Consider the following 21366-nt stretch of genomic DNA (forward strand, 5'->3'; position numbering starts at 1 on the left):
CACCTTGTGCACGTAGTGCCTATGGAGGCCAAAAGAGGGTTTGGATACCCTGGAACTGGAATTACAGACAGCTATTAGCTGCCATGTGGATGCTAGCAATTGGACTCCAGGCCTCTGGATGCACAGAGTGTGCTCTTACTGCTAAGTCATTTCTCTCAGACGGCTATAGAATGCTATACTTTTTAAAGTCCTTCTTTATAGCTCTATAACATCTAACCTTATGATATTTTATGATATATTATAAATCTTAAATAAGGTAACCACTGGCCACAGGTGGCTATTATGAGCATGATATATAGCCAGTTATAATTAAAATGTTCTCAAAAATGTAAAAACAGGCTACATCTTGGTGACTCACTATGGAAAAAATAGTATAAAATATTTAGCAATTATACATGGTATCTTAAATACACTGTGGTCCACCTTTCAGAAATTGTAGACACAAATGGATGTTACCCCATAATATTGTTAATGTACAGCACAGCTGTGGACCTTTCTCTGCTATGGAAAGTGCAAGCAAAGCTTTTCACCCAGGCTTTCCTTGATATGGGAAATCCCACCCTTTCTGGTGAGTAAGAATCATGTCAATGTACTGTCAGTACTTACAGGTGGAAGCAGAAGTCCCAGTCGGTGTCATTGCTAACAGTTGGAATGCGGATGGGGCTGGCTTTCATTTTCCTACCAAGAATCACAAGTGAGGTCAGCTTTCCAGGAAAGGGCTTAGATGTTCGTTCTGTTTTCCCTCTTCCAGATACTACTAACTTCAAATTAAAACTACCAGATACGAGTCTACAAATAGACCATGAAGACCCATGTTTAGAAACTCCTAAGAAGACTACATTGAAGATATTACAGAGTTATATTTCCTTTTCCTATTTCCTACTCTATATTATGTCTCCAAAGTTCTTTTAAAAGTATTTCCTAAAGGACACATGTTTTACATTTACTGGGTCATCAAAACTATGGTGACCTATTCAACTCAAATACTGTTTGGCAGAGTTAAGGGAAAGCAGAACCAAAATGTAATCAGTTTTCAGTATAGCCTAAAGTATTGTAGTTAAGCTTCCCTTTTCCAGGAACTATTTAATAGAAAGTTCTAGTTAAGAAGCTAAAACCCATGTGCCTACTTAGGTTGCTGCTGTTGACTGTTGACAAAAGTGAACCTCGTGGGAGGGTTGAGGGAGTGGTTGATAATGATTTGTAAAATTCATTTCTCAAAGCTATCCCTAACCCTTAAATGTACACACACACACACACTTCACTGAACAATTTTCATTCTCCAAGTCGCTCACTGAAGAATATTGCCTTAGCTTTCCTTGACCCAAGCTCAAGAACACCCAACTATACAAACATGGCATGCGCAGAAGAACTACGTGCAGTTCCCATGCAGTTACGCAGGGCCCTGGATTAGGACACAGCACTCGGCACCCCCCACACCCACACACACACATACACACCCCTCTAGGACAAAACTCTCCCTCTTTCTCCGCGGCTTTTCTACTGTTGCTTCCTAAACGTGGACCCTCCCAAGAGCTTAACCCGGTCTTCCCCGACTGGAAGCTGGTGAGCAGCCCTACCCGGAAACGCCTTCCCGGCTCCCTCACCCGGCTAGGCAGTTAGGACCTCTGCTGCCTGGGGTCAGTGTCCCAACCAGGGCCCTGTCTTGAAGCACGAAGCTAGACTTCTGGACTTGGAGACAATGCGTTGCCATGGGGACAGACGCCTTCTTAGCAATGACTCCAGGAGCTATGGCAACGCAGGGTACTTCCGCCCCGCAGCTCTAAGGGCACAAGGTGGGCTCTCAAGGGACACTCTGGGGTGATGCCTTGCTGCTGTGAATCGTCTTCTGGTGCCTGTCTCACAGGGGCAGGAAGAGAGGATAAATCCTATGGAAGAAAGGAAGGCACTCCAGACTTCAGGAGCCTGATAGTTTTAAAACTGCTACATCTGTGGGTGTTTTCAGCAATGATCCTTGGCTGGGCAGTCCAGCCTCTTCCTGAAGTACCTTGCACTCCTGGCATTCTGCGTCTCTAGACCTCAAAGAACAGACTCCTGTAGTTACTGGCAGTGTTTGCATTGCCGATGTTGCCTCTCTGGACAAGGTTGGAGTCTGGCTTGTTGAAGAAAACTGTGCCGGAAGTAAAGATTTAGGAATGGGCCAGTGGCTTTCAAATGGTTACCATTTCAGGGAGAAAGGCACATTTAGCAAACACCACACAGCCCTAAATCATGCAGCTTTGTCCTACAAGGTCCCAAGCATACAGTAGTAATGCAAAAATGTGAAGAACATACTAGTTGTGGCACACGTTTGAAAGTGATATAATGTACCCTACACTAGACCCTTGACAATCAAGTAGGTAAGTTCCCCCTGTTTTAAAAAGAAAAGCTAGGTAGAAAAAAGAAAACCAGGTTTTTTTATGGTCTGCATTTTTACAAGTCTGGGGTGGAAATTTATCATTGACACTAGAATGTCAAGAAAGCCTTTCAAAGTTGGGGGATTTAAACGAGTTTTCTTTCATATATAGTAAATGCTAGGTGGTCTGTAAACACAAACTTTAAACCTATAGCCTCACGCTCCTGAGCCAAAAATCTAGAAAGATCCCACCATGGCTGTTCTCTGATTCCTAAGAAAACCTTCACGAAACAATGGTCAGCGATGAACTTGGTTTCAAGGTTGTCAACATTGCAGTTGGGACTCTGTGGCTTGCTTTGTGGGTCACCCTGTGGATATCAATTTTCTTGTTTACACTCTAAGTGTATATATACCCATTCTTCTCTAAAGCCTCTCTGGTTCTAGGATTCTGTGAGGACTTTTGTGACCCCATGGCTGATATTTGATGTTTATAGCGATTAAAAGGAGGAACCTATTTTGTCTTGTCTAATACCTATTTCCCTTAATAAAGTTGGGCACCATCAAATCAAAATTCTTTAGTGTTCTTTTTAGGACACTAAAAAATTGTTGCCAAGCCTTTGATGGTGTCCACATGTTAGTGTGGTACCAGAAGTGACACTGAATTCCCCTTCCTAAAGCCGATACTGATTCTACCTCCGTTTAATTAGCCCCCAACAGAAAAGAAGCAAGCCGATGTCATCTGCAGGTATAAAGCAAACTCAGACAATTCTTACAGCCTCAATGTTTCAAATCTCTGCTACTCATTTTTCCCTTGACATCTTAAACCTGTCCCTCAAATGTGAATTTTAGTAATTATGTATGAATTAGTTTCTTTGTGAACTCTGGAACGGAATGTCATTAGTCTCCATAGTTCTTGTGTATCTACTCACATTCTCTCCCTTAATCCCAAAGGAGAAGCAAACAATCTCAAAATTTCAGAGTTAGGAGTAGGACTGAAGCAAATTTGAGGATAGCTTGGGCTACACAGCAAGTACCACATCAGTGAGGGGTACTTTGTGAGATCTTGTCTAAAATAAAGGAAAAAGAAAACACTAGAGAGAAAGCATATGTAGAGACTTTGTAGAGACATGAAAGCATATGTAGAGAGCTCTATGAGACTTTTATGACCCAAATCTAATGAGGCCTTCAGAAGACTCCAATCCTAGAAACTGTGAAATATAAGAACAAGAAAATCCAAATACATATTTTTGGAACAATTATTTGGGTCTCTCTGGACAGAATTAGATGTTCTCCTAGTTAGATTCATCTGTCAGCTTGACACAGCCCAGTTAAGTCAGAGTTTCAGTCTAGAGGCTGTTTCCATCAGACTGGGATGTGGGGGTATGTCTGTGGAATACTTTCTTAATTGCTAATTGATTGATGTAGGAGGGCCTAATAGAGTAGGGGTGGTACCATACCTGGGCAGATGGGCCTGGACTACATAAGAAATGGAGCTGGTCATGAGCTTGGGAGGAAGCCAATAAACATTCCTCCATAGTCTCTGCTTCAATTTCCTGCCTTGTTGAGTTCCTGTCATGACTTTTCCCAGTGATGTACTATCTTCCTTCCCCAAGTTGCTTTTGGTTATGATGTTTATTACAGCAACAAAAAGCAAACTTGTACAGATGTCTTATGTAATAGTCAGTGCTCTATTGCTGTGAAGAGACACCATGACCATCACAACTCTTATAAAGGAAAGCACTTCATTGGGGCTAGCTTACACTTTCAGAGGTTTAGTCCATTGTTATCATGACAGGGAGAATAGCGGCATGCTTCTGGATCCTCCGGCAACAGGAAAAGAGACACTGGACCTGGCTTGGGCCTTTGAAACCTCAAAGCTCACCCCCCAGTGGCACACTTCCTCCAAAAAGGCCAAACCTACTCTAAGGAAGCAGGCAACAGGAAGTAAACTGTGTGCCACACTGGATGTAGCTTGAACATAGGAGTCTTCAAAGCCCACCCCCAACAGAACAAACTTCCTCCAACAAGGCCACACCTAGCAAACTACATCTCCTAATAGTGCCACTCCCCATGGGGGCCATTTTCTTTCAAATCACCTCAGGTTCCAAAGTTTGTTTAAATAGACCTCTTGGGAGGAGAAAACTTAACTGCCTACCAGTGTTTGACTTGACTTAAATGCACAGCTTCCAAAACGTCTAGAGGTAACACATAGGGAGCCTTACTACCAATCATTTCTATGTGGCCTGCTCTTTTATCTTCCCCTCATATCCTCTACAATCTGGTACACAGTAAATTCTTCTGCGTTTTCTGCCTCTTTTAGGGCTTGGCTTATAAAAGTGAAGGAATCTCTCTTCATTCCTATTCACTCCCTTCTCTTGGGACTAAGTTCTTCTGGAAGCCTCTCCATAGGCTGGAACCCATACTCCTTAGCTGTTTTCAAAGGCCATTTATGGCGGCCATCATAAGAATTCATCTTGTTCTTTATTTCTCTAGTCACCCATAATGCTCAACAGTTCTCAGCCCTGAGCTTCTGGGCAGAAATCTCCTGCTTCCCCAGTCTGTTGCCCTTTTCAGCTCTTTGTCTTGTAGTCTCTACATTTAAACTTTGCTCAAAAACTATCACCTCCATCATCATTGGGCAGTGTTTCCCCTGCTGTCAGCACCCAACATCCTAGAGCTGTCACCATGCAAAAAGCTGTGCTTCAACTTGTTTTAGGAGCATTCTCCCCACAATGTATCATGTGTTTATCTTAGGATGAGTGGATTTAGTTATTGAGGGTTCTGGAGCTTGTCTTAACAGTTTATATAAGAACAAATATTCTATGATTCATCCATTACGAAGGACAAGACTATTCTTTCTCACCAATATGATGTCAACAATGCTTATTTTCCATATTGCCTGAATCATGATGGGTCATATAAAAAATGGTCAATTTGAAAATTATCTGAAAAGTCCTCCCTTATGAATGCATTTATACATAGCATGGCTGTTACACCATTTTTATAACCACAAAATATTTACAGATTAAAGACTCATCATTGAGGAATGAGTTAACTAAATCATAGCACTATGAAATATTGTCCTGTAGTTAAAGAGTCTCCACATTAAAATGCTTTCCTACACAAGACTGTCTCATTAACCCATATTAATATTAATATTAACCCATTTAATAGCTGTGGTTTCTGGAGAGGTTAGCTAAGGGCTGGGAGCAAGAAGGGAAAGGTCTGTTTTTAGTTTACTTAATTCATCCTAGTTATAGCCTGACACCTAACCATGGAAGGATAGATCCCCTGTCCAGTAATCTGCCCCCATGATGTCATTCTCTGAGTTGGTGGATTGGCTCCAATGATGTCAATTGTTCCCTTGGGAGCATGTATTTGATAATTTAAAATAGAAATAATCCCAATTTCCTTTACATTTTATTTATCCTTTTGGGAGGGTGGAGGAGGGGAACAGTTAAGGTTCAAGTAAGTAAACTGAGTATCTATCAGACACATGCTTCTCTTAAAATCAAGTTTCAATGTATAATAGTATCAATAACAGTTGACGTAGAGCTGGAACATTCCAGCTGTGAGTGGAGGGAGATGGTGGTGTTATATTATGGCAAATAATTTCACTACTTAAGCAATGCACCCAATTATTTCCAATTGGATATTTTATGATTTTAAACTAAGATTTGGTCCTACAGAAGGTTTTCTTGTTTGTTTGGGTTTTTTTTTGCCTTTAGAGACAGAATCTCTCATTATGTAACCCAGGATAGCATTCCTTGAACTCCCGATCTTCCTTCGTCCACCTCCTGACCACCAAAATAGTCTTCCCACCCCCAGGATCTAATTATCCTTATTAATATAATAGGAAGATATACTTACCTTTTTTAAAAAAAATTTAATTACAGAAGATAGAAGCAGGGAAAAATCCAGTATAGGTTTCCAAACAGAAAGCTTACAGTTCAAATACCATGTACTTTTGAATTAAAGGAATATGACACAAAATGCCTCATAGTGGTCTAAAGGAAACATAGCTCAGGATGAAACCAAGAGCCTGTAGGCAGGATGATGTATTCTTACATGATATGGTGGGGACAGCTCCCACGGGCCAAGGATGGAACAGGATGTAAAAATCATCACACTGAAGTGCTGCTAAACCAAGTAAGTGAAGCCACAGATCTGCTCACAAATACACCACAATTCAACAAAAGGGATGCAAAATGAACCAAGTTTATTTTCTGCAATAATTTCTGTAAATTACAAAGATAAAAATGCTAAACTACAGCATATATCTTTTCAATATTTAACCAGAATACTTGTAATAAATATGTGTCCTGAAACAAGAAAAAGGCTACACTTTGTCAGGCATCCTACAAAATGTCTCAAGTTTTACATTCTGCAGCAGTTCTGCGTGGGGGCACGAAGGAGGTGGTTTTGTAATTTCTTAAGTTCTGGGACAAAATCTTTCACATTTCTTTGGAGCATTTTGAGAAATGCTTGACTGTAATTAGACAACTTAAGAAAAGGAACACCACCACGTAAAGCCACTTTTATTTTGCTGGCATTAATCTTTACCTAATACAGATATACACATGCAGTACAGCCAAGCTCCCTAAGAGTCTAGGCAGCCCTGCAGTTCACTGAACCGGTGAGTCTCCACATTTAGTAACATAGGTTTAGTGATGTATTCCATTTGTCTCCCTCATGATCAGGGCCATAAGAGAGGCTGCAAGCAAGTTAAACATTTTTTAACCTGAAAGTCAACATATATTCCCCTTCCTCCCCAAGACTTTTGCTAGGCACCATGTTACCATGTTGGACAAACTTTCAACATGGAGAAACTGGTTGGAACTAACTTCTTCCAGGAATCAATTTTGGGTGCTAGAGTTTGGGGTGTTTACAGATACTCAGCTGGCAAAGAAAGGACTCACTGTATTCAGAAGTAGACTGCAGAAAATTCTAGGGGTACTGGTGGCAGCTCATGTTGAGTTTGGAATATATAACTACCCTCTGCTATAGCTGGAAACTTCTGAGGAAAAAGATTTTTTTAAGCAGTCTTAAGCACGGTTATCTAAAAATATTGTTAATATAATATAATCTCATACATAGGGGTTTAGCTATGAAAACATCTTTAAAAGCCAATAAAAATATCATAGAGAAAAAAAACACTTAAAAATTTGAGGTTAAGAATCATGAGGCATTTCTTTTGGCTGTAAACACACAGTTTACTGTCCTTTGTTGAAATACAAATATTTGGATTTCCTGAGCTTCGTGGATGACAGCAGGAGGCAAGTTTGCATAGAAAATTTGCAATATGTTGATTTACTAAAAACTTGTAAGGACAGTTCACCCTTGGATTAAAACTTTGTATTTTAGTTAACAGTACTCATCAAACCGTGAGACCTGTAAATAGGGCAAGGACATATAAGGCAGATGGAGGGAAAAGATGGAATTTGTGTTTTTCAATCCACAGGATAAAGGACGCTAAACACTCACTTCTAATGTTATTCTAATTAGCTTAGAAATTAAAGCATGTTTGGGGAATGGAGGGCAAAGTGCTCCCCCTGTGCTGAATGGCACAGCCCAAAGGCAGAGATCAGGAGCTAATCATCACACTGGCTTAGCAGATCACTCAGGGAAGCCACTCAGCTGGTCAGGTACCAAGGAAGGTAGACTAGGCTTTGGGGCATAGCTGATCCTGTAGATTCTAAAGAGATGACAAGGATCCCTCACCTCTGCTGGTCTGAAGTACCTATGCAGTTTTGAGGAGGGCATCATCTCCTGAGACTCATCCCCAGAAAACTCTGGAAAAGAAGCTATGCTAGGTCACAGTGCACACCATGGATAAGAACAATGGTAGTGGTCGGCGACAACTCCAGATCTAACACAAAAATAGGCAACAAAGGGGCAGTGTCCTGCCAAGGAATCCGTTTTACTTCTTCTGGGACTGGTTTTTACACATGGTAAGTATTTGCTTCAGGACTTTCTGGACATCTTCATCCATTTGGCCCTAGAAAATTCACACAGAAGATATGCATTAGAACTTCATTTACATCATGACACCTTCTCCCCTGGGGAGCGAGATGGCTGGGGCTCAGCCTTTTGCTTATTGCCCCCCACCCCCCGTGTTCAGAATGCCAGTATTGTCAATTCTCACATTTCCATCATGAGTCAGAGAGAGTTCCCTGATTTTCCTTTGGGGGATGACTAAGTCTAACAAAATCCTTAGCAAAGGGCGACTGCGGTCTTAGTTGTGTGAGCCCAGCTATCGAGTAGCAAGCACAAGGACAAGGCAGTGCTGAGGGACATCTGAAGATACTGGCTTCAAGATATTGGCATCCCTATTAAGTAAAGCTGGGGTCTTCTTGACAGGGAAAGACAGATACATCTTTCATAGTGATAATCCCTCTCAATAAATAACAAATCTACCACCAGTAGGTAAGTCACAGGCTTAACACAAAATCTTAAACAAAAGGCATTTGCTATTTCTCAGAAAGGAGACTTCTCTAATTCTAGTTCGTGTTAGTCCAGTGGTGGCACTCTGGGCAGCATCTGCTGCTCCATTTATTATTGCTATTATTATTTGAGACAGGGTTGTGTGTAGCCCAGGCTGGTCTCAAATTCACTATTTAGCACAGGATGGCACTGAATTCCTGGTCCTCCTACCTTTACCTCTAAATTTCTGGGATGGCAGGTATGTGATATTGCTTGGCTAGGCTGACAGATTTCTTTAGGAGGTCACTGGTGTTACCATACCTGAACGGCATACAGAAGATGCATTCTATAAACCGATATGACCTCCTGGTGTTGCTTCTTACATTCCTAGAAAGAGACAATTTGACATTATTAAGTATGAAAACCCATCACTCAGATGCTACACATCTGCTTCTGTGTGTTAGCACAGGAAGCTTCTAGATTCATTAAATTCACTGGCTTGTGTGTTTTTAAGTGCTTATCACTATTCTAGTTATCTCATCTTGGTATGTCAACCCTAGAAGAATAGTTGTGGACAAAGTACTTAATACAATCTCAATTTAAAACACCAGACACACACATACAGGGGGTGGGGAGTGCACAGAGGATTCATTGTAAGTGGATGTTGTAAGAAAATAGGTGAAAGGCGAAATGAAATTATTTCAGAACTGTTGAGTAATGGGCAAACTTCATTTTAAGATTTTTTAAAAAGATTTTAAGTTACTTATTTTTGCTTAATTTGCAACTTTGTAATTACCAAATAGCTGTTCACTTAGTAGAAAATAAAATCTATTTTTATTTTTTTATTCAGAAGGTATGTTTTCATTAAGTGGAAATTGTACTGATTCCATTGAACAGTTATTATCACATTATTTAAAATAAAATCTATTTATTTTTAAAGGAGTTACTGTATACAGATAATGCTGTGTAGTCCCCAAGGCGTCCAGCTACTTAGTTATCTGTACTAAGGACACAAACAAGGAAGATCTCAGCCTCAGGGTTCTTCACTACCACTGCTGGTACATTCATTGCTCTTGTTAAGTTAGAACTACGGTTCCCCCCAGTGACTGTTCCTATTGTCCTCACCCTCCTCCCAACTCTCCTTGTTCTAAGAGAAGGAGTCCTTTGTCTTTGTTATGAAAATTAAAACCATAAAATATGGATTACCTAAAAAAAATCCACAAATGTTCATCAATACTCTTTCTCCCCTCATCACCAGTATTAGAATCTGAGATAGCTTTCCTATTGCCACCTCTGAAGTTTTTATGCTGATGCTACAAGGCTGGGTTGAGACAGTCTTCCCATGTAGCTCAGGCTAGCCTGGGACTCAACTACGTATCACCTTCATGGTGATTCTCCTGCCTGAGCCTCCTAAGTGCTAACACTACAAGTGTGTGCCAACACATCTGGTGCTATGTAATTCCTACTTCTGTCGTCACTTGTTTGTCTTCAATACCAGTGAGGGATCCACCTGACACTCCAGCCTCTCAAATCTAAATCAGCTTTGTAGTTTGCCCTCCTATTGTGCCTACCCACTTTCATGGTCCTAGTCCTGACTCTGTCATTCCCACCTTTGAATCTTAGCAGAAAGCACCCTCCTCTCACCACACTCCTCCAGCTAGCAAATGTGTCCTATGTTCTGCCTGACTCCTGATGTAATAGTTCAGCTCTACGGGTCACCTATGTGCTTATTCACTTCACTAGCCATCTGCTGCAATCCAGAGTCCATCCCACCACTCCTTTGGTAAAGTTGTTGCCAAGGTTAAAAGGGCCGAACCATGTACATGACGCAGCTTTAAGTGGCAAAAAGGACCTTGCAGATGCCATTTAGGACTCAGAGGAGAGGGATGAGGATTATGGATAATCTGAGTGTAGCCTTCAAATGTCTCCAAAGAGAGTAGCATGGACATCAGAGGTGGAAAGAGGGGGTAACAGGATAAAAGCTGAAGGTGGGGTGATGCACTCTAAAGGTGGGCAAGGTATGATGAGCCCTAGAAGGCAGGGTGCATCTAGTAGCTGGCAGGCAAAGAGATGGATGCTCCCTTAGTCATGAAGGAGCAGCCCTGCCACGCTTTGACGGTCGTCCAGTGAAACTGACTGTCAGTGTTCTGATCTCTAGAACTATTTTGACTAAAAACAAGTTTGGAGTTTGTTGGAACAGCCAAAGGAAACAAAAATATGAGTGGGCCTTCCTGGGTCATAAAATAAGCAGAAAAACCAAGAGCAACTTCAAATATGTAGATAAACAACCACCTAAGATCCTGACCCCCTAACAATAAGATGCCCGTAGCAGTGCCAGAGCTGATGCGTTACCACAGAAAGGAGAGTAACAAAGCAGTGGATGAGGGACCATGAGCATCCTCTTGCTCTCCTGATTTTCCCATCCTAGTGACAGATGCATCTCCCTGTCTCATTGCAACGATGCCTAGGAAGTCTCCCAGTGTTTCCCTCATTTGCACTCACCAAGTCTTGAATCCATTACTCATCAGAGCATCTTTTTGTCACAGCCAGCTAAACTGGTGTGAAATCTGCTCACCCTCCACCCCACAAGGCTGAGGACAGAAGTGCACTCACAGACAGCTGGTTCTGTAGCTGTTTGACCTGCTGCTGCAGCGCTTCCAGCTGCTGGGCCTGCCTCTTGGATGAACTTGTGGAGTAGGAGAGCTGCGAGAGGCTGTTGAGGGCCTCCTTCAACTTCATGACTTCCTTCGACATCTCATTTATCTAGTGAGAAAGAAAAGTTAAAATAATAGGCTAGTAATCTCTCTACAGAAGCAATATTCTGGGTATTTCTAGGCCTCTAACATTAGTCATTTCTTTGAATCTCTGGTCTGACTTCTTTATTTATTTCTTAAAGGAAATCCGTAAAACAAAGCATAACAAATTCAGACAAACCAGTTAAGACCTTGGCGTCTGTACCATTCAGATAAGGCCTATTGTGTTTTAAGTGCATGTAGCTTTTAAGAAAAGCTACAATGCCAATGTAATTCTCTTACTTTAAAAGGAGTGCACTAAAGATATAATACATAATTTGATCAAATCTAGATTTGTCACATCTGTCTTGTGACGCTAAGAACTTTAGCTCATTCTATGAATCCAGGAGTGATTCTTTATCCACAAAGTCAAATCAATACTCAGAGGCTTAATTCCTAGGCTGTTTCTTAAGGCTCTGTGTGTGCTTCACACATTGTGAGTATGGCCATCATCTTCCACTGAAATGGACAGTTAGTAAGTCCAAGGAGCCTAACGCCTCTAGACAGCTTGCTTTAAAGTGAAAACAACCTCTCACATCTTCCCACCGGTCCCCAGGTAAAAAAACAAATATGGGTTCTAACGCCATCAGAGCATAAGGGATTGGGGATGCAGAGAAAATTCGGGTACAGAATGTTCCTGAACTCACTTCTTTTCACTTCCTTTCATGCTTTGTACCACACCCAGAATCATCTCTAAATTGCTGGCTCCCCCCATACCTTTGAAAATGGGGATCAGGGAAAACAGTGTTGGTGGTGAGGAGACCTGCCACATGTCCTGGATCCCTAATACTAGCTGGGCTGGCTAGCCCTATGTCAACTTGACACAAGCTAGATTCATCGAAGAGGAGGGAGCCTCAGTGGAGAAAACACCTCCATAAGATCAGGCAGGTCTGTAGGGCATTTTGAGGACAATCACAGCAATAGCAACCCTAAGACACTAGCAAGGCTTGTGTTAAACTATTAATTTGTGTGTGTATGTGTGTGTATGAGAGAGAGGGAGAGAGAGAGAACATGCACTGTTGGGTTTTTACATTATCTTTTAAAAAATACCCTAAATACTTTTTATTTAAAAGACAGAGTCTTACTATACAGCCCAGGGTAGCCTTCAATTTACAATCCTGCAAATTCTGGGGTTACAGATGTATATCACCATACTATGAATGTGGTTTTGGTGATGGCGACAGCAGGCACAGAGCCTCTGAGGATTCACACAAGTTGTTACCAACAAATTCCGTAAAGGTTTAGTACAAGAAGATCTGAAGGGCCTTATTGGGACTTAGTGCCAGAAACCTCACAGCAAGGAGCATCCACTGACCTTTTCATCTTTATCCCCCTCCAGCTTTGAAGAGGTCTCGGAGGATCTTCTCATCCCTTCAAGTTCTTCCTGAGCGCGCTGGAATTTCTGCAGAAGTTCCGTTACTTCCTGCTCTTTGGATTTCAAGAGAATCTGGATGTCTTCCTTTTCCCTTTTCACTTGGGAGACCTCACTTCGAACCTGGGCGACCTCCGAATGGGCTTTCTCTTTCTCTTTTACTGAATCCTTTAACTTGGTTGCTAAGGCATTTACTTCACTCTCTAAGGATGCCTGGAGCTTTTCATAGGAAGACTTGGGGACCATCGCGTCGGTCATGGCAGCTTTCTCTTCTAGGAGTTGCTTCTCCAGCTTCGTGACTTCTGCTTCCTTGCTTGCTAGGTGCTCTTTGAGGTTGCCGATTTTTTCTTCCATCTCTTTGGCAGTTGTCCGCAGTGTGGTTATCACTTGCAGATGTTCGGTGATGGACACAGAGTTCTCCTTGTGTTCGTCTACCAGTTGCTTGAGCTGAGTCAACTCGTTCAAAACTTTGGAATACTGAGACTTCATTTCGGACAACGCTTCTTCCGCTTTTGCCCTGGACAGGTTTGTCACGTGCATCAGCCTCTCGTGTTCTGCTTTGTGGATATACTCAGCTGCATCTTCTAGAGATTTCCTTTTCCTATAATCCTCCAGCTCTGCCTGGGCTTCCTTGTACAGCTGTGATAACTCGCTTACCTGTTTATTGAGTTCATCTATCATCCTGTTCATGGCCTCTTTCATATCCCCAGCGTCATCAGGGGCTTCCTGTAGCATCTGACTTTTGAGTGTATCTTTTAGTTTCATAATTTCTTCTTGGGCCTGCTGGTATTTCTCAAACAAAAATGCCTTCTCCTTATTCATATTCTCAATGACAGAGCAGTATGAGCTTTTCATCTCCTCACACTCTTCTGCAGGTGGCTTAGTGGCCCCAGCCCTCTCCTGCTCTACCAGCTTTGTTTCTAACTCTCTCACTCTCTCTTTATTCCTTTCACTTTCTGCCAATGCACTCTGCAGGTCCTGCTTTAGCACGTTCATTTCCTCATCCGTGACAATCGGCTCCCGGAGACTCGAATAGCCATCGGCACTCTCCTGGGAGAGGAGACCCAATTTCATCTGCTTCTGAGCACTGAGGACCTCTTTCATGGCCTCCTCATATTTGCTCTGAGTCTCTTTGAGTTTCTGACTGAGGTCAGAGCCGTTCTCTGAAATCTCTGTGCTGTTTAGGCACCTCAGGTCTGTCCTCTGGGACTGGAGTTCGGCCTGTAGCTGTTTCTTCTCTGCTTCGGAACTCTCCAATTTCTTCTGCAAATCTTGCAAAATATCCTGTAGCTGCTGGATTCTGACATCGCTGTCAACAGTGGATTTCCCTACAGGATGTTCAACAGATGGAGATGATTTGGCATCTGAGGAAGGGGCTTCACTAGATTTGCCCAGGGAGGGCGCCAGGTCAGTCTGAGTGGAATGGAACGAGTCAAAGCTTAGGTCTGCTTCAGCCTCCTTGGGCGATTTGGCCTGGAAAAGAAACAAGGAAAAGTAACACTCATGAGTGGCCAAGTGTGCAAACAACTGGAATGCAAGGGACAACCTGAAGTTTAGGCATGGAAGAGCTGCGTCATCATTTTGCATGTGCTCTCCCATATCATGAAAACACATAGTCCATACTGGAGCCGGACTTACGGTGTAAGCTTATTCTGTGTTCTATTAGCATAGCTCATTTCTGTATTTTAAAAAGTTTTAGTTGTTTCATCTGTAAAACTTCCAGTTCAAATTTTTCTTTGTTTCTCATATCGGTTCAACTGCCCAAGGCACTGCATAGTTACTTTTCATCAGGTTCTAGGGATGATTAGAGATCACTTTTACTAAACAATGGCTATTATTATATACATTAAAATTTTATGTATAAAATTTCAATGTGTAAAAGGTCTAAACACGGATGTGGGTAGGAGGATAGGGACGAGGAGGGGAAAGGAGGATGGGTATACATATCACATATACACTAATTTTATTTATACAAACACATTTTTATCTATATTTAAATTTTATGTCACTATGCTTATTAAACTATATATTTATACATAATTTAGCAATTTCCAGAAGTAGATTAGTGAACACTGAAACCATTAAGAATTTTAAAACTAACTATATAGGAAAAGAAGAAACTTACGTGGCTATTTAAAACAATATATACCAGACTACTCTTGAACACACCAATACTTTACAGAATCAGTAATATATTTACAAACCTGTAATTTATCCTGTAACTCCTTATTGTGTAAGGTAAGGGAAGCGACTTTTGCTTGCAATAGGACGAGAAGATCTTGTTGGTCAGCTTCAGAACTTATATCCAATAAGCTGTCAGCACCTTGGGAGAAAAGAAAGGACAAAGGGATGGTGGCTCTGAGGTACCATTGAGTCCATGCTGTGGAATCGCAAGGCAAATGCCATGGGGACATAGCTGTACAGCAACTGTGACAGCTGGCAGTCTGCACACTTGCCATTCACTTCAAGTACCACATCTTGAGTGGTTTTCACTTCTCTCTGTAACCCCAATGTCCCAGCTGTGAGTCTTTTCAGAGGTCTCTCTGTATCTGGGTTGTTTCATACCCTGAATACTTCAGGCTTTATCATTTTCTTGGACCCCCAATAAGTCTCCACCCTCCCCCCCATCCCCCCCGGTAAAATGGAGCCTGCCTGGGAATATCAGAACAGCCTTCTGAACATACAGAGGTTGGGTCATTTCTTTGGTTTAAGTGTTTCAATTATTCTCCCTCCAAAAACTATCTACAGATGGGTCAGAACCTCTGCCTGTCCCAAATCTGCCTTTTCAGGTTTATGACTTACAAATCTTTCCTAGATTTCCACTTTTCTTCAAACTCACAATTTCTGCTGTGTTCTGTAGATACTCTCAGCACACATTGTTGGGGCCCATATAGATGGGTCCGCTTCATCTGGCTTCCAGATCAGAGAGTTCAAAACTGTCCTTAGTATTTCCAAAGACCTAAAGGTCTAAACATTTGGCTAGGGCAGGATGTCTTGGCCTTGGTAGGGAATGTATTATCTAAATAACAACAGACTTGGGCTCAGGTGTGTTTACTCTTGACCCTGAAGGAAGGATAATAGGTGTGGCTACCAAATAACTGGAGGATTAAGGGAAGTAAGTCTTCTGCTACTGTCTCCATTTTTTGATTGGGTACTTAAGAATGTTGAAGAATAAACTAAGGACATTCAGTATTCACTGGATTTGTCCTCCTGACTCTATCCCGTGTCTCTGTCTTTCTCTTAACATCTTTAGCTACCATTTCTCAATCCCCTCTCAGATACAAACGGGCTGGCTCCGACTACAATCCTGCAAAGACAGCTTCCCACAACACATTTAATCTCTCATTGTTTATCTAAAAACGTTCATGCATGCATGCGTCCTTCAGGACACATGTCAAGCTTCTCCTAAGAACTCGTTTTCTTTTTCCTTTTTAAGAGAGGGACCTTACTACATAGCAGAGTAGCCTCAGAATTGTGGTCCTAGGAGAGATTTTCTTTAAAAGACACAATTGATTGATCCCTGTCTTGGTGAAGTCATGGGAACTGTATTTGATTTACTGGCACTCTCTTTGTCTGAGTATACTTGGAGCCTGTAGTGTAACATGTGGTAGGAGCATGATTCCTTCTGTCTTGGTGATAGAAGGTGATAGAACTTGCTGCCTGGCTGCAATGAGAGTGTGGTGCTGTAAGCTGAAAGCCTAAAACCTATGGACTCCATCTCAAAACAGCAAAAGATAAATCCACAGACTATAGTAATCTGAAAGCTTAGTCATAGCACATTAAATATTAAGAATAAAAGCAGGTCTAATAACCGCCATACATTTTATGGGAGGTACTATAAATGGTATTTGAACATGTCTACAAGAGTAAGGTGACAGGAAATTGTGAGACCTCTTGGCTTTTTCACTACTCTGCTAATGTCATTTACTGCCTGCATTCATAATTGGAGAAAATACTAATTCATAGTGACAAAATTTTTTTACATCCAAACTTAATTCTTTACCATGTAAATTAATGTCCCTTGCAGTATAGAGAGCATAGCCTATGCATTGCTGTCAGTCCTGTGCTGGGCATGGACCAGTTCTCACGACCTTACACAGAGTGTGTGACTGCCTGCTGCTCCCTTTATGGAAACAGGTAAAATACTCAATGTGGTCAAAGGAAGGAAAATCAGTTTTCCTGTCCTTACCTGTTGTGCTGTTGCTCAGTCTGTCTTTGTTTTCTTGTATAGAACTGATCTCAGCCTGTGTGCAAAACACAAAAATGATGCTTAAAGAATTCCCCCAAATGTGCTCATTACACATAATCAAACCACCGTCCCTCCTTGAGATGCTGAGAGAAGAGCTTGTACTGTTCTACTAACAAAAGGGTAGAAAACCTCACAGAAAAAGACTTATATGCAAATAAGACACAAGTACTTATAAAAGTACTTATAATTTTGAAAAGATCAGCAACTGCAGAATACTTTTCATAAACTAGTTATATTTTAATTTACGTAGCAGTCCATTTCTGGACCACATCCTAAGACCTGAGATGACAAAGTTTACTTTCATAATAAAGTTAAAGAGAAGCAGTATTTATCTGGGTCATACACTGACTGAAGTATATTAAATAGAATAAATTTCTTATATTTGCAATTTGTTAAATTTCCTGCTATTATCTTTTTTTTTTTAAAAAAAAGATGTGTTAATAGTCAGGGAAAACATAGGTAACTTTAAAACATTTTTATGGTCTTGGGTTGATAGTTGATTCCCTTAAGATTTAGGGAATTAGTTTGTCCCTGAAAAATCTGTTAATATACTACAAAACTTCTTGGAGCTTTAAACAGATTCTCATTTTAAATGTTTCAGCAACTTTGCCAGAAATCACTGCATTTCACCCTGATGAGCTACAGACATGTATGGGTGAGGCCCTTTTCAAGTAAGGACTTTGCTCAATGTTAGTGGAGTGGCTTACTTTTGACAAATGCTTATCTTTAAAGGATAGGCCGTCCTGTCCTTTATGGCACTTTCTTCGGCTTTACAGGGTACACACTGTAAACTGCTTCCAATGACAGCTGACAACTTCATGAGATTGTAACAAGTACACAGATAGGGGCACTATGACAATCAGAAATTCCTGCCAATCATTCCCAATGTTTCCCTATCCCAAACAGTCTCAGCCTGCTCCATTCCAGGCTCCCCCGTTTGCATATTCTAAAGTTGCTATGACAAATGTCACACAGGAAGGGTATCTTTGTGGCTGGCCTGTTCTATCCTTTGTGATGATTTTCTATTTCCGACGCTGCTCACCGGACACACAGCTCAATCCTTCTACTGTTTATCGAGTGATGTTCTCTCATACCATCATTACCTTCATCCACACAATTACTGATGACATTTACAATGTTTTCAGCATAGGGATAGTGTGAATGAACCAGTGACATTTAAGTATATGACGTGGTATAGACATATACTTTCTTTTGTTGGGTAAACACATAGGGCTGGATCATATAGGAGGCACACATTTAACTTGTAACAAATTTGTCAAACATACAAATTATCCAACATTTTACAATCCCACCTGTAGAAAATGACAGGTCTAGTTCTACTGTAATACATGCCCAACAACCCCTGGTCTTCTTAAACTTCAGCCATTGTAAATAATAGTCATTTTTTAAAAATTTTGTTTTGTCTTGCATTGTTTAGGAATTAGATTCTGTTACTCTTTGAAGTGACAATTCATGATGTCACGAGGTGGAATGCATTGCTCCTCTTAAGCCACAACCACATTAGAAGACATGAGGGCACTAATAACAGGACCATGACTTTCTTGTCTTACCCCATGTAAGTGTTCATCTTAAAAGTTTATTAATGCAGCCTTGTTAAAGTGAAGGAAGTGACAGAGAGAACAGATTCATAATACATCTGACAAAATGGAGATATTAGCATAATAAATTAGTTAACTAACTCACAACTGTTCTGTATTGAGACTTCAGCACTTTTCCCACTGGTATTATATTTACACTAGAAGGAATTATATTTACACTAGGATCTACACACTAGGCAAACACTCTACCGCTGAGCTAAATCCCTGGGTTCTGATTTTTTGAGACATGGCCTCACTTTTCAAAGCTCAGGCTAGGCATGAGCTTTCTACATAGCAGGTTGGCATTGACTTTTGATCTCTGTTCCTCTGCCTCTATAGTTGGGTACTTGAGGTATTTGCAACATCACATTTAGCTCTATTAATATATTTTCTCTATCCTAGTATCCAATATAGGACACTGCATTTCCTGTAGAGAATATAAAAAAAATATTGCCATTTTATAAATACCCAATACCCAGGAATAAATGAGATGTAGGTAAAACCTTCAGTTTTCAAGAATTTTACTTTTGGCTGGAGTGATAGCTAAGTGGTTAATGGCAGCCACTGATCTACCGGAGGAATTGGGTTAAATTCCCAGCACCCACATGTTGTATTACAACTTTCTATAACTCCAGTTCCAGGGGATCCAATGCCCTCTTCCGGCCTCCGAGGGCACTGCATGACCATGGTGCAAATAATAAATTAAATTTTTTTAAAATTTAAGAATACTTTTAAATTAAGCATTGCATTTATTTATTAGCTACACAGTAATACCTCGATTTATATGATGAAGAATGGCTAAACTGTACCAGTTAACATTGCCTCATGTATTTTTTTTGTGGTAAAAATACCAAAAACTGCCTCTCAATAACTATTATTTTTGTGTCTACATACATGTGTTAATACAGTGTGTGTGTGTGTGTGTGTGTGTGTGTGTGTGAGAGAGAGAGAGAGAGAGAGAGAGAGAGAGAGAGAGAGAGAGAGAGAGAGAGAGAGAGAGAATGTGGATGCGAGTGTACCATGGGATGAGTACAGGATTGGTATGGAAGTCAAAGAACAACCCTGAGTGTTTATCTTGCCTTCCTCTTTGTTTGCAACAGGGTCTCTTGTTATTTTGCCTCTGCTTCAGTAGGATTCTCCTGTCTCCATCTCCCATCTCATCCTGAGAAAGCTAGGATTACCGACCTATGCTACTGCACTCAGCTTCATGTGTATTCTAGAGACATGACCTCAGCTCTTCCTTCAGTCAGTATCTTATCCACGGGGTGAGTCATCTCCTTAGCCCTCAGCAATTTTAAAGAGTAAAACACATGGTGAACTCTAGTCACTACATTATCTAATAGAGCTCTTAAATTTCTCCCTTCAACATCTCCCCCAAATTCCTCAATCTTTTCAACCCTAGGAACCACCATTCTACTTTCTGCTTCTAAGAGCTAACGATTTTACATAAACGTCATCTATCTCTTATTTGAAAATTATCAGTAAATGTGATTTATTTTTTTCTAGTCTTTTATGTTATCCATGCCAGAAAAAAATCATCAAGGGGCTCTTCATGGTGAAATGTCCTAAAATAGTGATTCAAAAGTGTAATCTGTTTTGCCTTACTAGTATTGCATAAATTAAAGCAAGGTGAGCAGGTATCATTAACTATGTTAAGAAAATTGAACACAGAAAGGGAATACCTTGAAGGGCGCTTCAGCAAAAAATACTGATTCCTTTCCCGAGAGTGGTGTAGAAGTTATTGATCTTGGGGAAGACACATCACTCAACTAAAAAAAAAGGAAAAAGAAAACCACCGATAAAGGATGGATCTTCAAAGCCCTGTCTCCCGTGGTGCTCAACAAGCCATGGTTTATTCCCTAGGGTTGACTCTAACAGTAGGTATGCAGAATTTCACCTAATTCAGGAGTAAAATCCTCAAGGCATTCCAGTTGCTTCAAGTATTTCTGAAAGCTATCAGAGTATAACTACATAATGCTATATATTAACGATATCAACTTGGAAAATAGATAAAATTCTACTGTGGGTTGAGAACGATATTAATGAATATGCTAACATATTTACAAGTGCTTACCCAATTTGATAGTCCTCTCCACTATCTTTTTTTTTGTTTTGTTTTTTGAGACAGGGTTTCTCTGTATTGCTTTGGAACTCACTCTATAGACCCGGCTGGCCTCAAACTCACAGAGATCTGCTTGCCTCTGCCTCCTGAGTGCTGGGATTAAAGGTGTGAGCCACCAACACCCAGCTATTTTATATTTTTTATATCTTATGCTTATCTTAGCAATAAAACTTACCCTGTTTTTGTCTGATATTTCATATTTTTTGGTCTTGCTCCTCTAAATGTACTCAGAAAACAAAAACTTTTAATATTAGCCACCCATAAATGTAGTAAAAAAGGCAAATATCAACATCTGCAAAAACTACCTACAATTGACTCCCATTTATGCCCTCACTAGCTAGCGGTTAATAGGAGCTAATGACGCTTCAAAATTATCATGAGGAAAAGCTTCTGTCCCAAGAGTTTGAGAAATTTCCTTGAAGTTTAGAGAAAAAAGATACTGTTAAATTTTAATTTT

At 40.8% G+C, this 21366-nt stretch overlaps 2 protein-coding genes across 6 annotated transcripts in view; both read right to left on the minus strand.

Annotated features, from left to right (window-relative positions):
* The window catches only part of Ttc23l (tetratricopeptide repeat domain 23 like), a 46260-nt gene extending 45582 nt beyond the window's left edge, over positions 1-678 (minus strand). The window contains exon 1 of the mRNA XM_035438790.1: positions 607-678. Within this exon, the coding sequence (XP_035294681.1) occupies positions 607-674 (68 nt within the window). The 5' untranslated portion in view covers positions 675-678. The remainder of the gene's footprint in view (positions 1-606) is intronic.
* A 5877-nt stretch (positions 679-6555) lies between these two features.
* Positions 6556-21366, minus strand: part of Rai14 (retinoic acid induced 14) — a 134537-nt gene continuing 119726 nt past the window's right edge. For 4 of the 5 annotated variants that reach the window (XM_027401274.2, XM_027401275.2, XM_027401273.2 and 1 more), the window contains 7 exons: positions 20470-20556; positions 17130-17184; positions 15145-15263; positions 12884-14413; positions 11390-11539; positions 9098-9163; positions 6556-8351 (listed from right to left, as the gene is read on the minus strand). In XM_027401274.2, coding sequence (XP_027257075.1) covers positions 8274-8351; positions 9098-9163; positions 11390-11539; positions 12884-14413; positions 15145-15263; positions 17130-17184; positions 20470-20556 — 2085 coding nt within the window. In that variant the 3' untranslated portion in view covers positions 6556-8273. The remainder of the gene's footprint in view (positions 8352-9097; positions 9164-11389; positions 11540-12883; positions 14414-15144; positions 15264-17129; positions 17185-20469; positions 20557-21366) is intronic. The other variant, XM_027401277.2, reaches the window with a different exon arrangement.

This window comes from Cricetulus griseus, chromosome 2 (genome assembly GCF_003668045.3).
Source record: "Cricetulus griseus strain 17A/GY chromosome 2, alternate assembly CriGri-PICRH-1.0, whole genome shotgun sequence".
Classification (NCBI taxonomy): domain Eukaryota; kingdom Metazoa; phylum Chordata; class Mammalia; order Rodentia; family Cricetidae; genus Cricetulus; species Cricetulus griseus.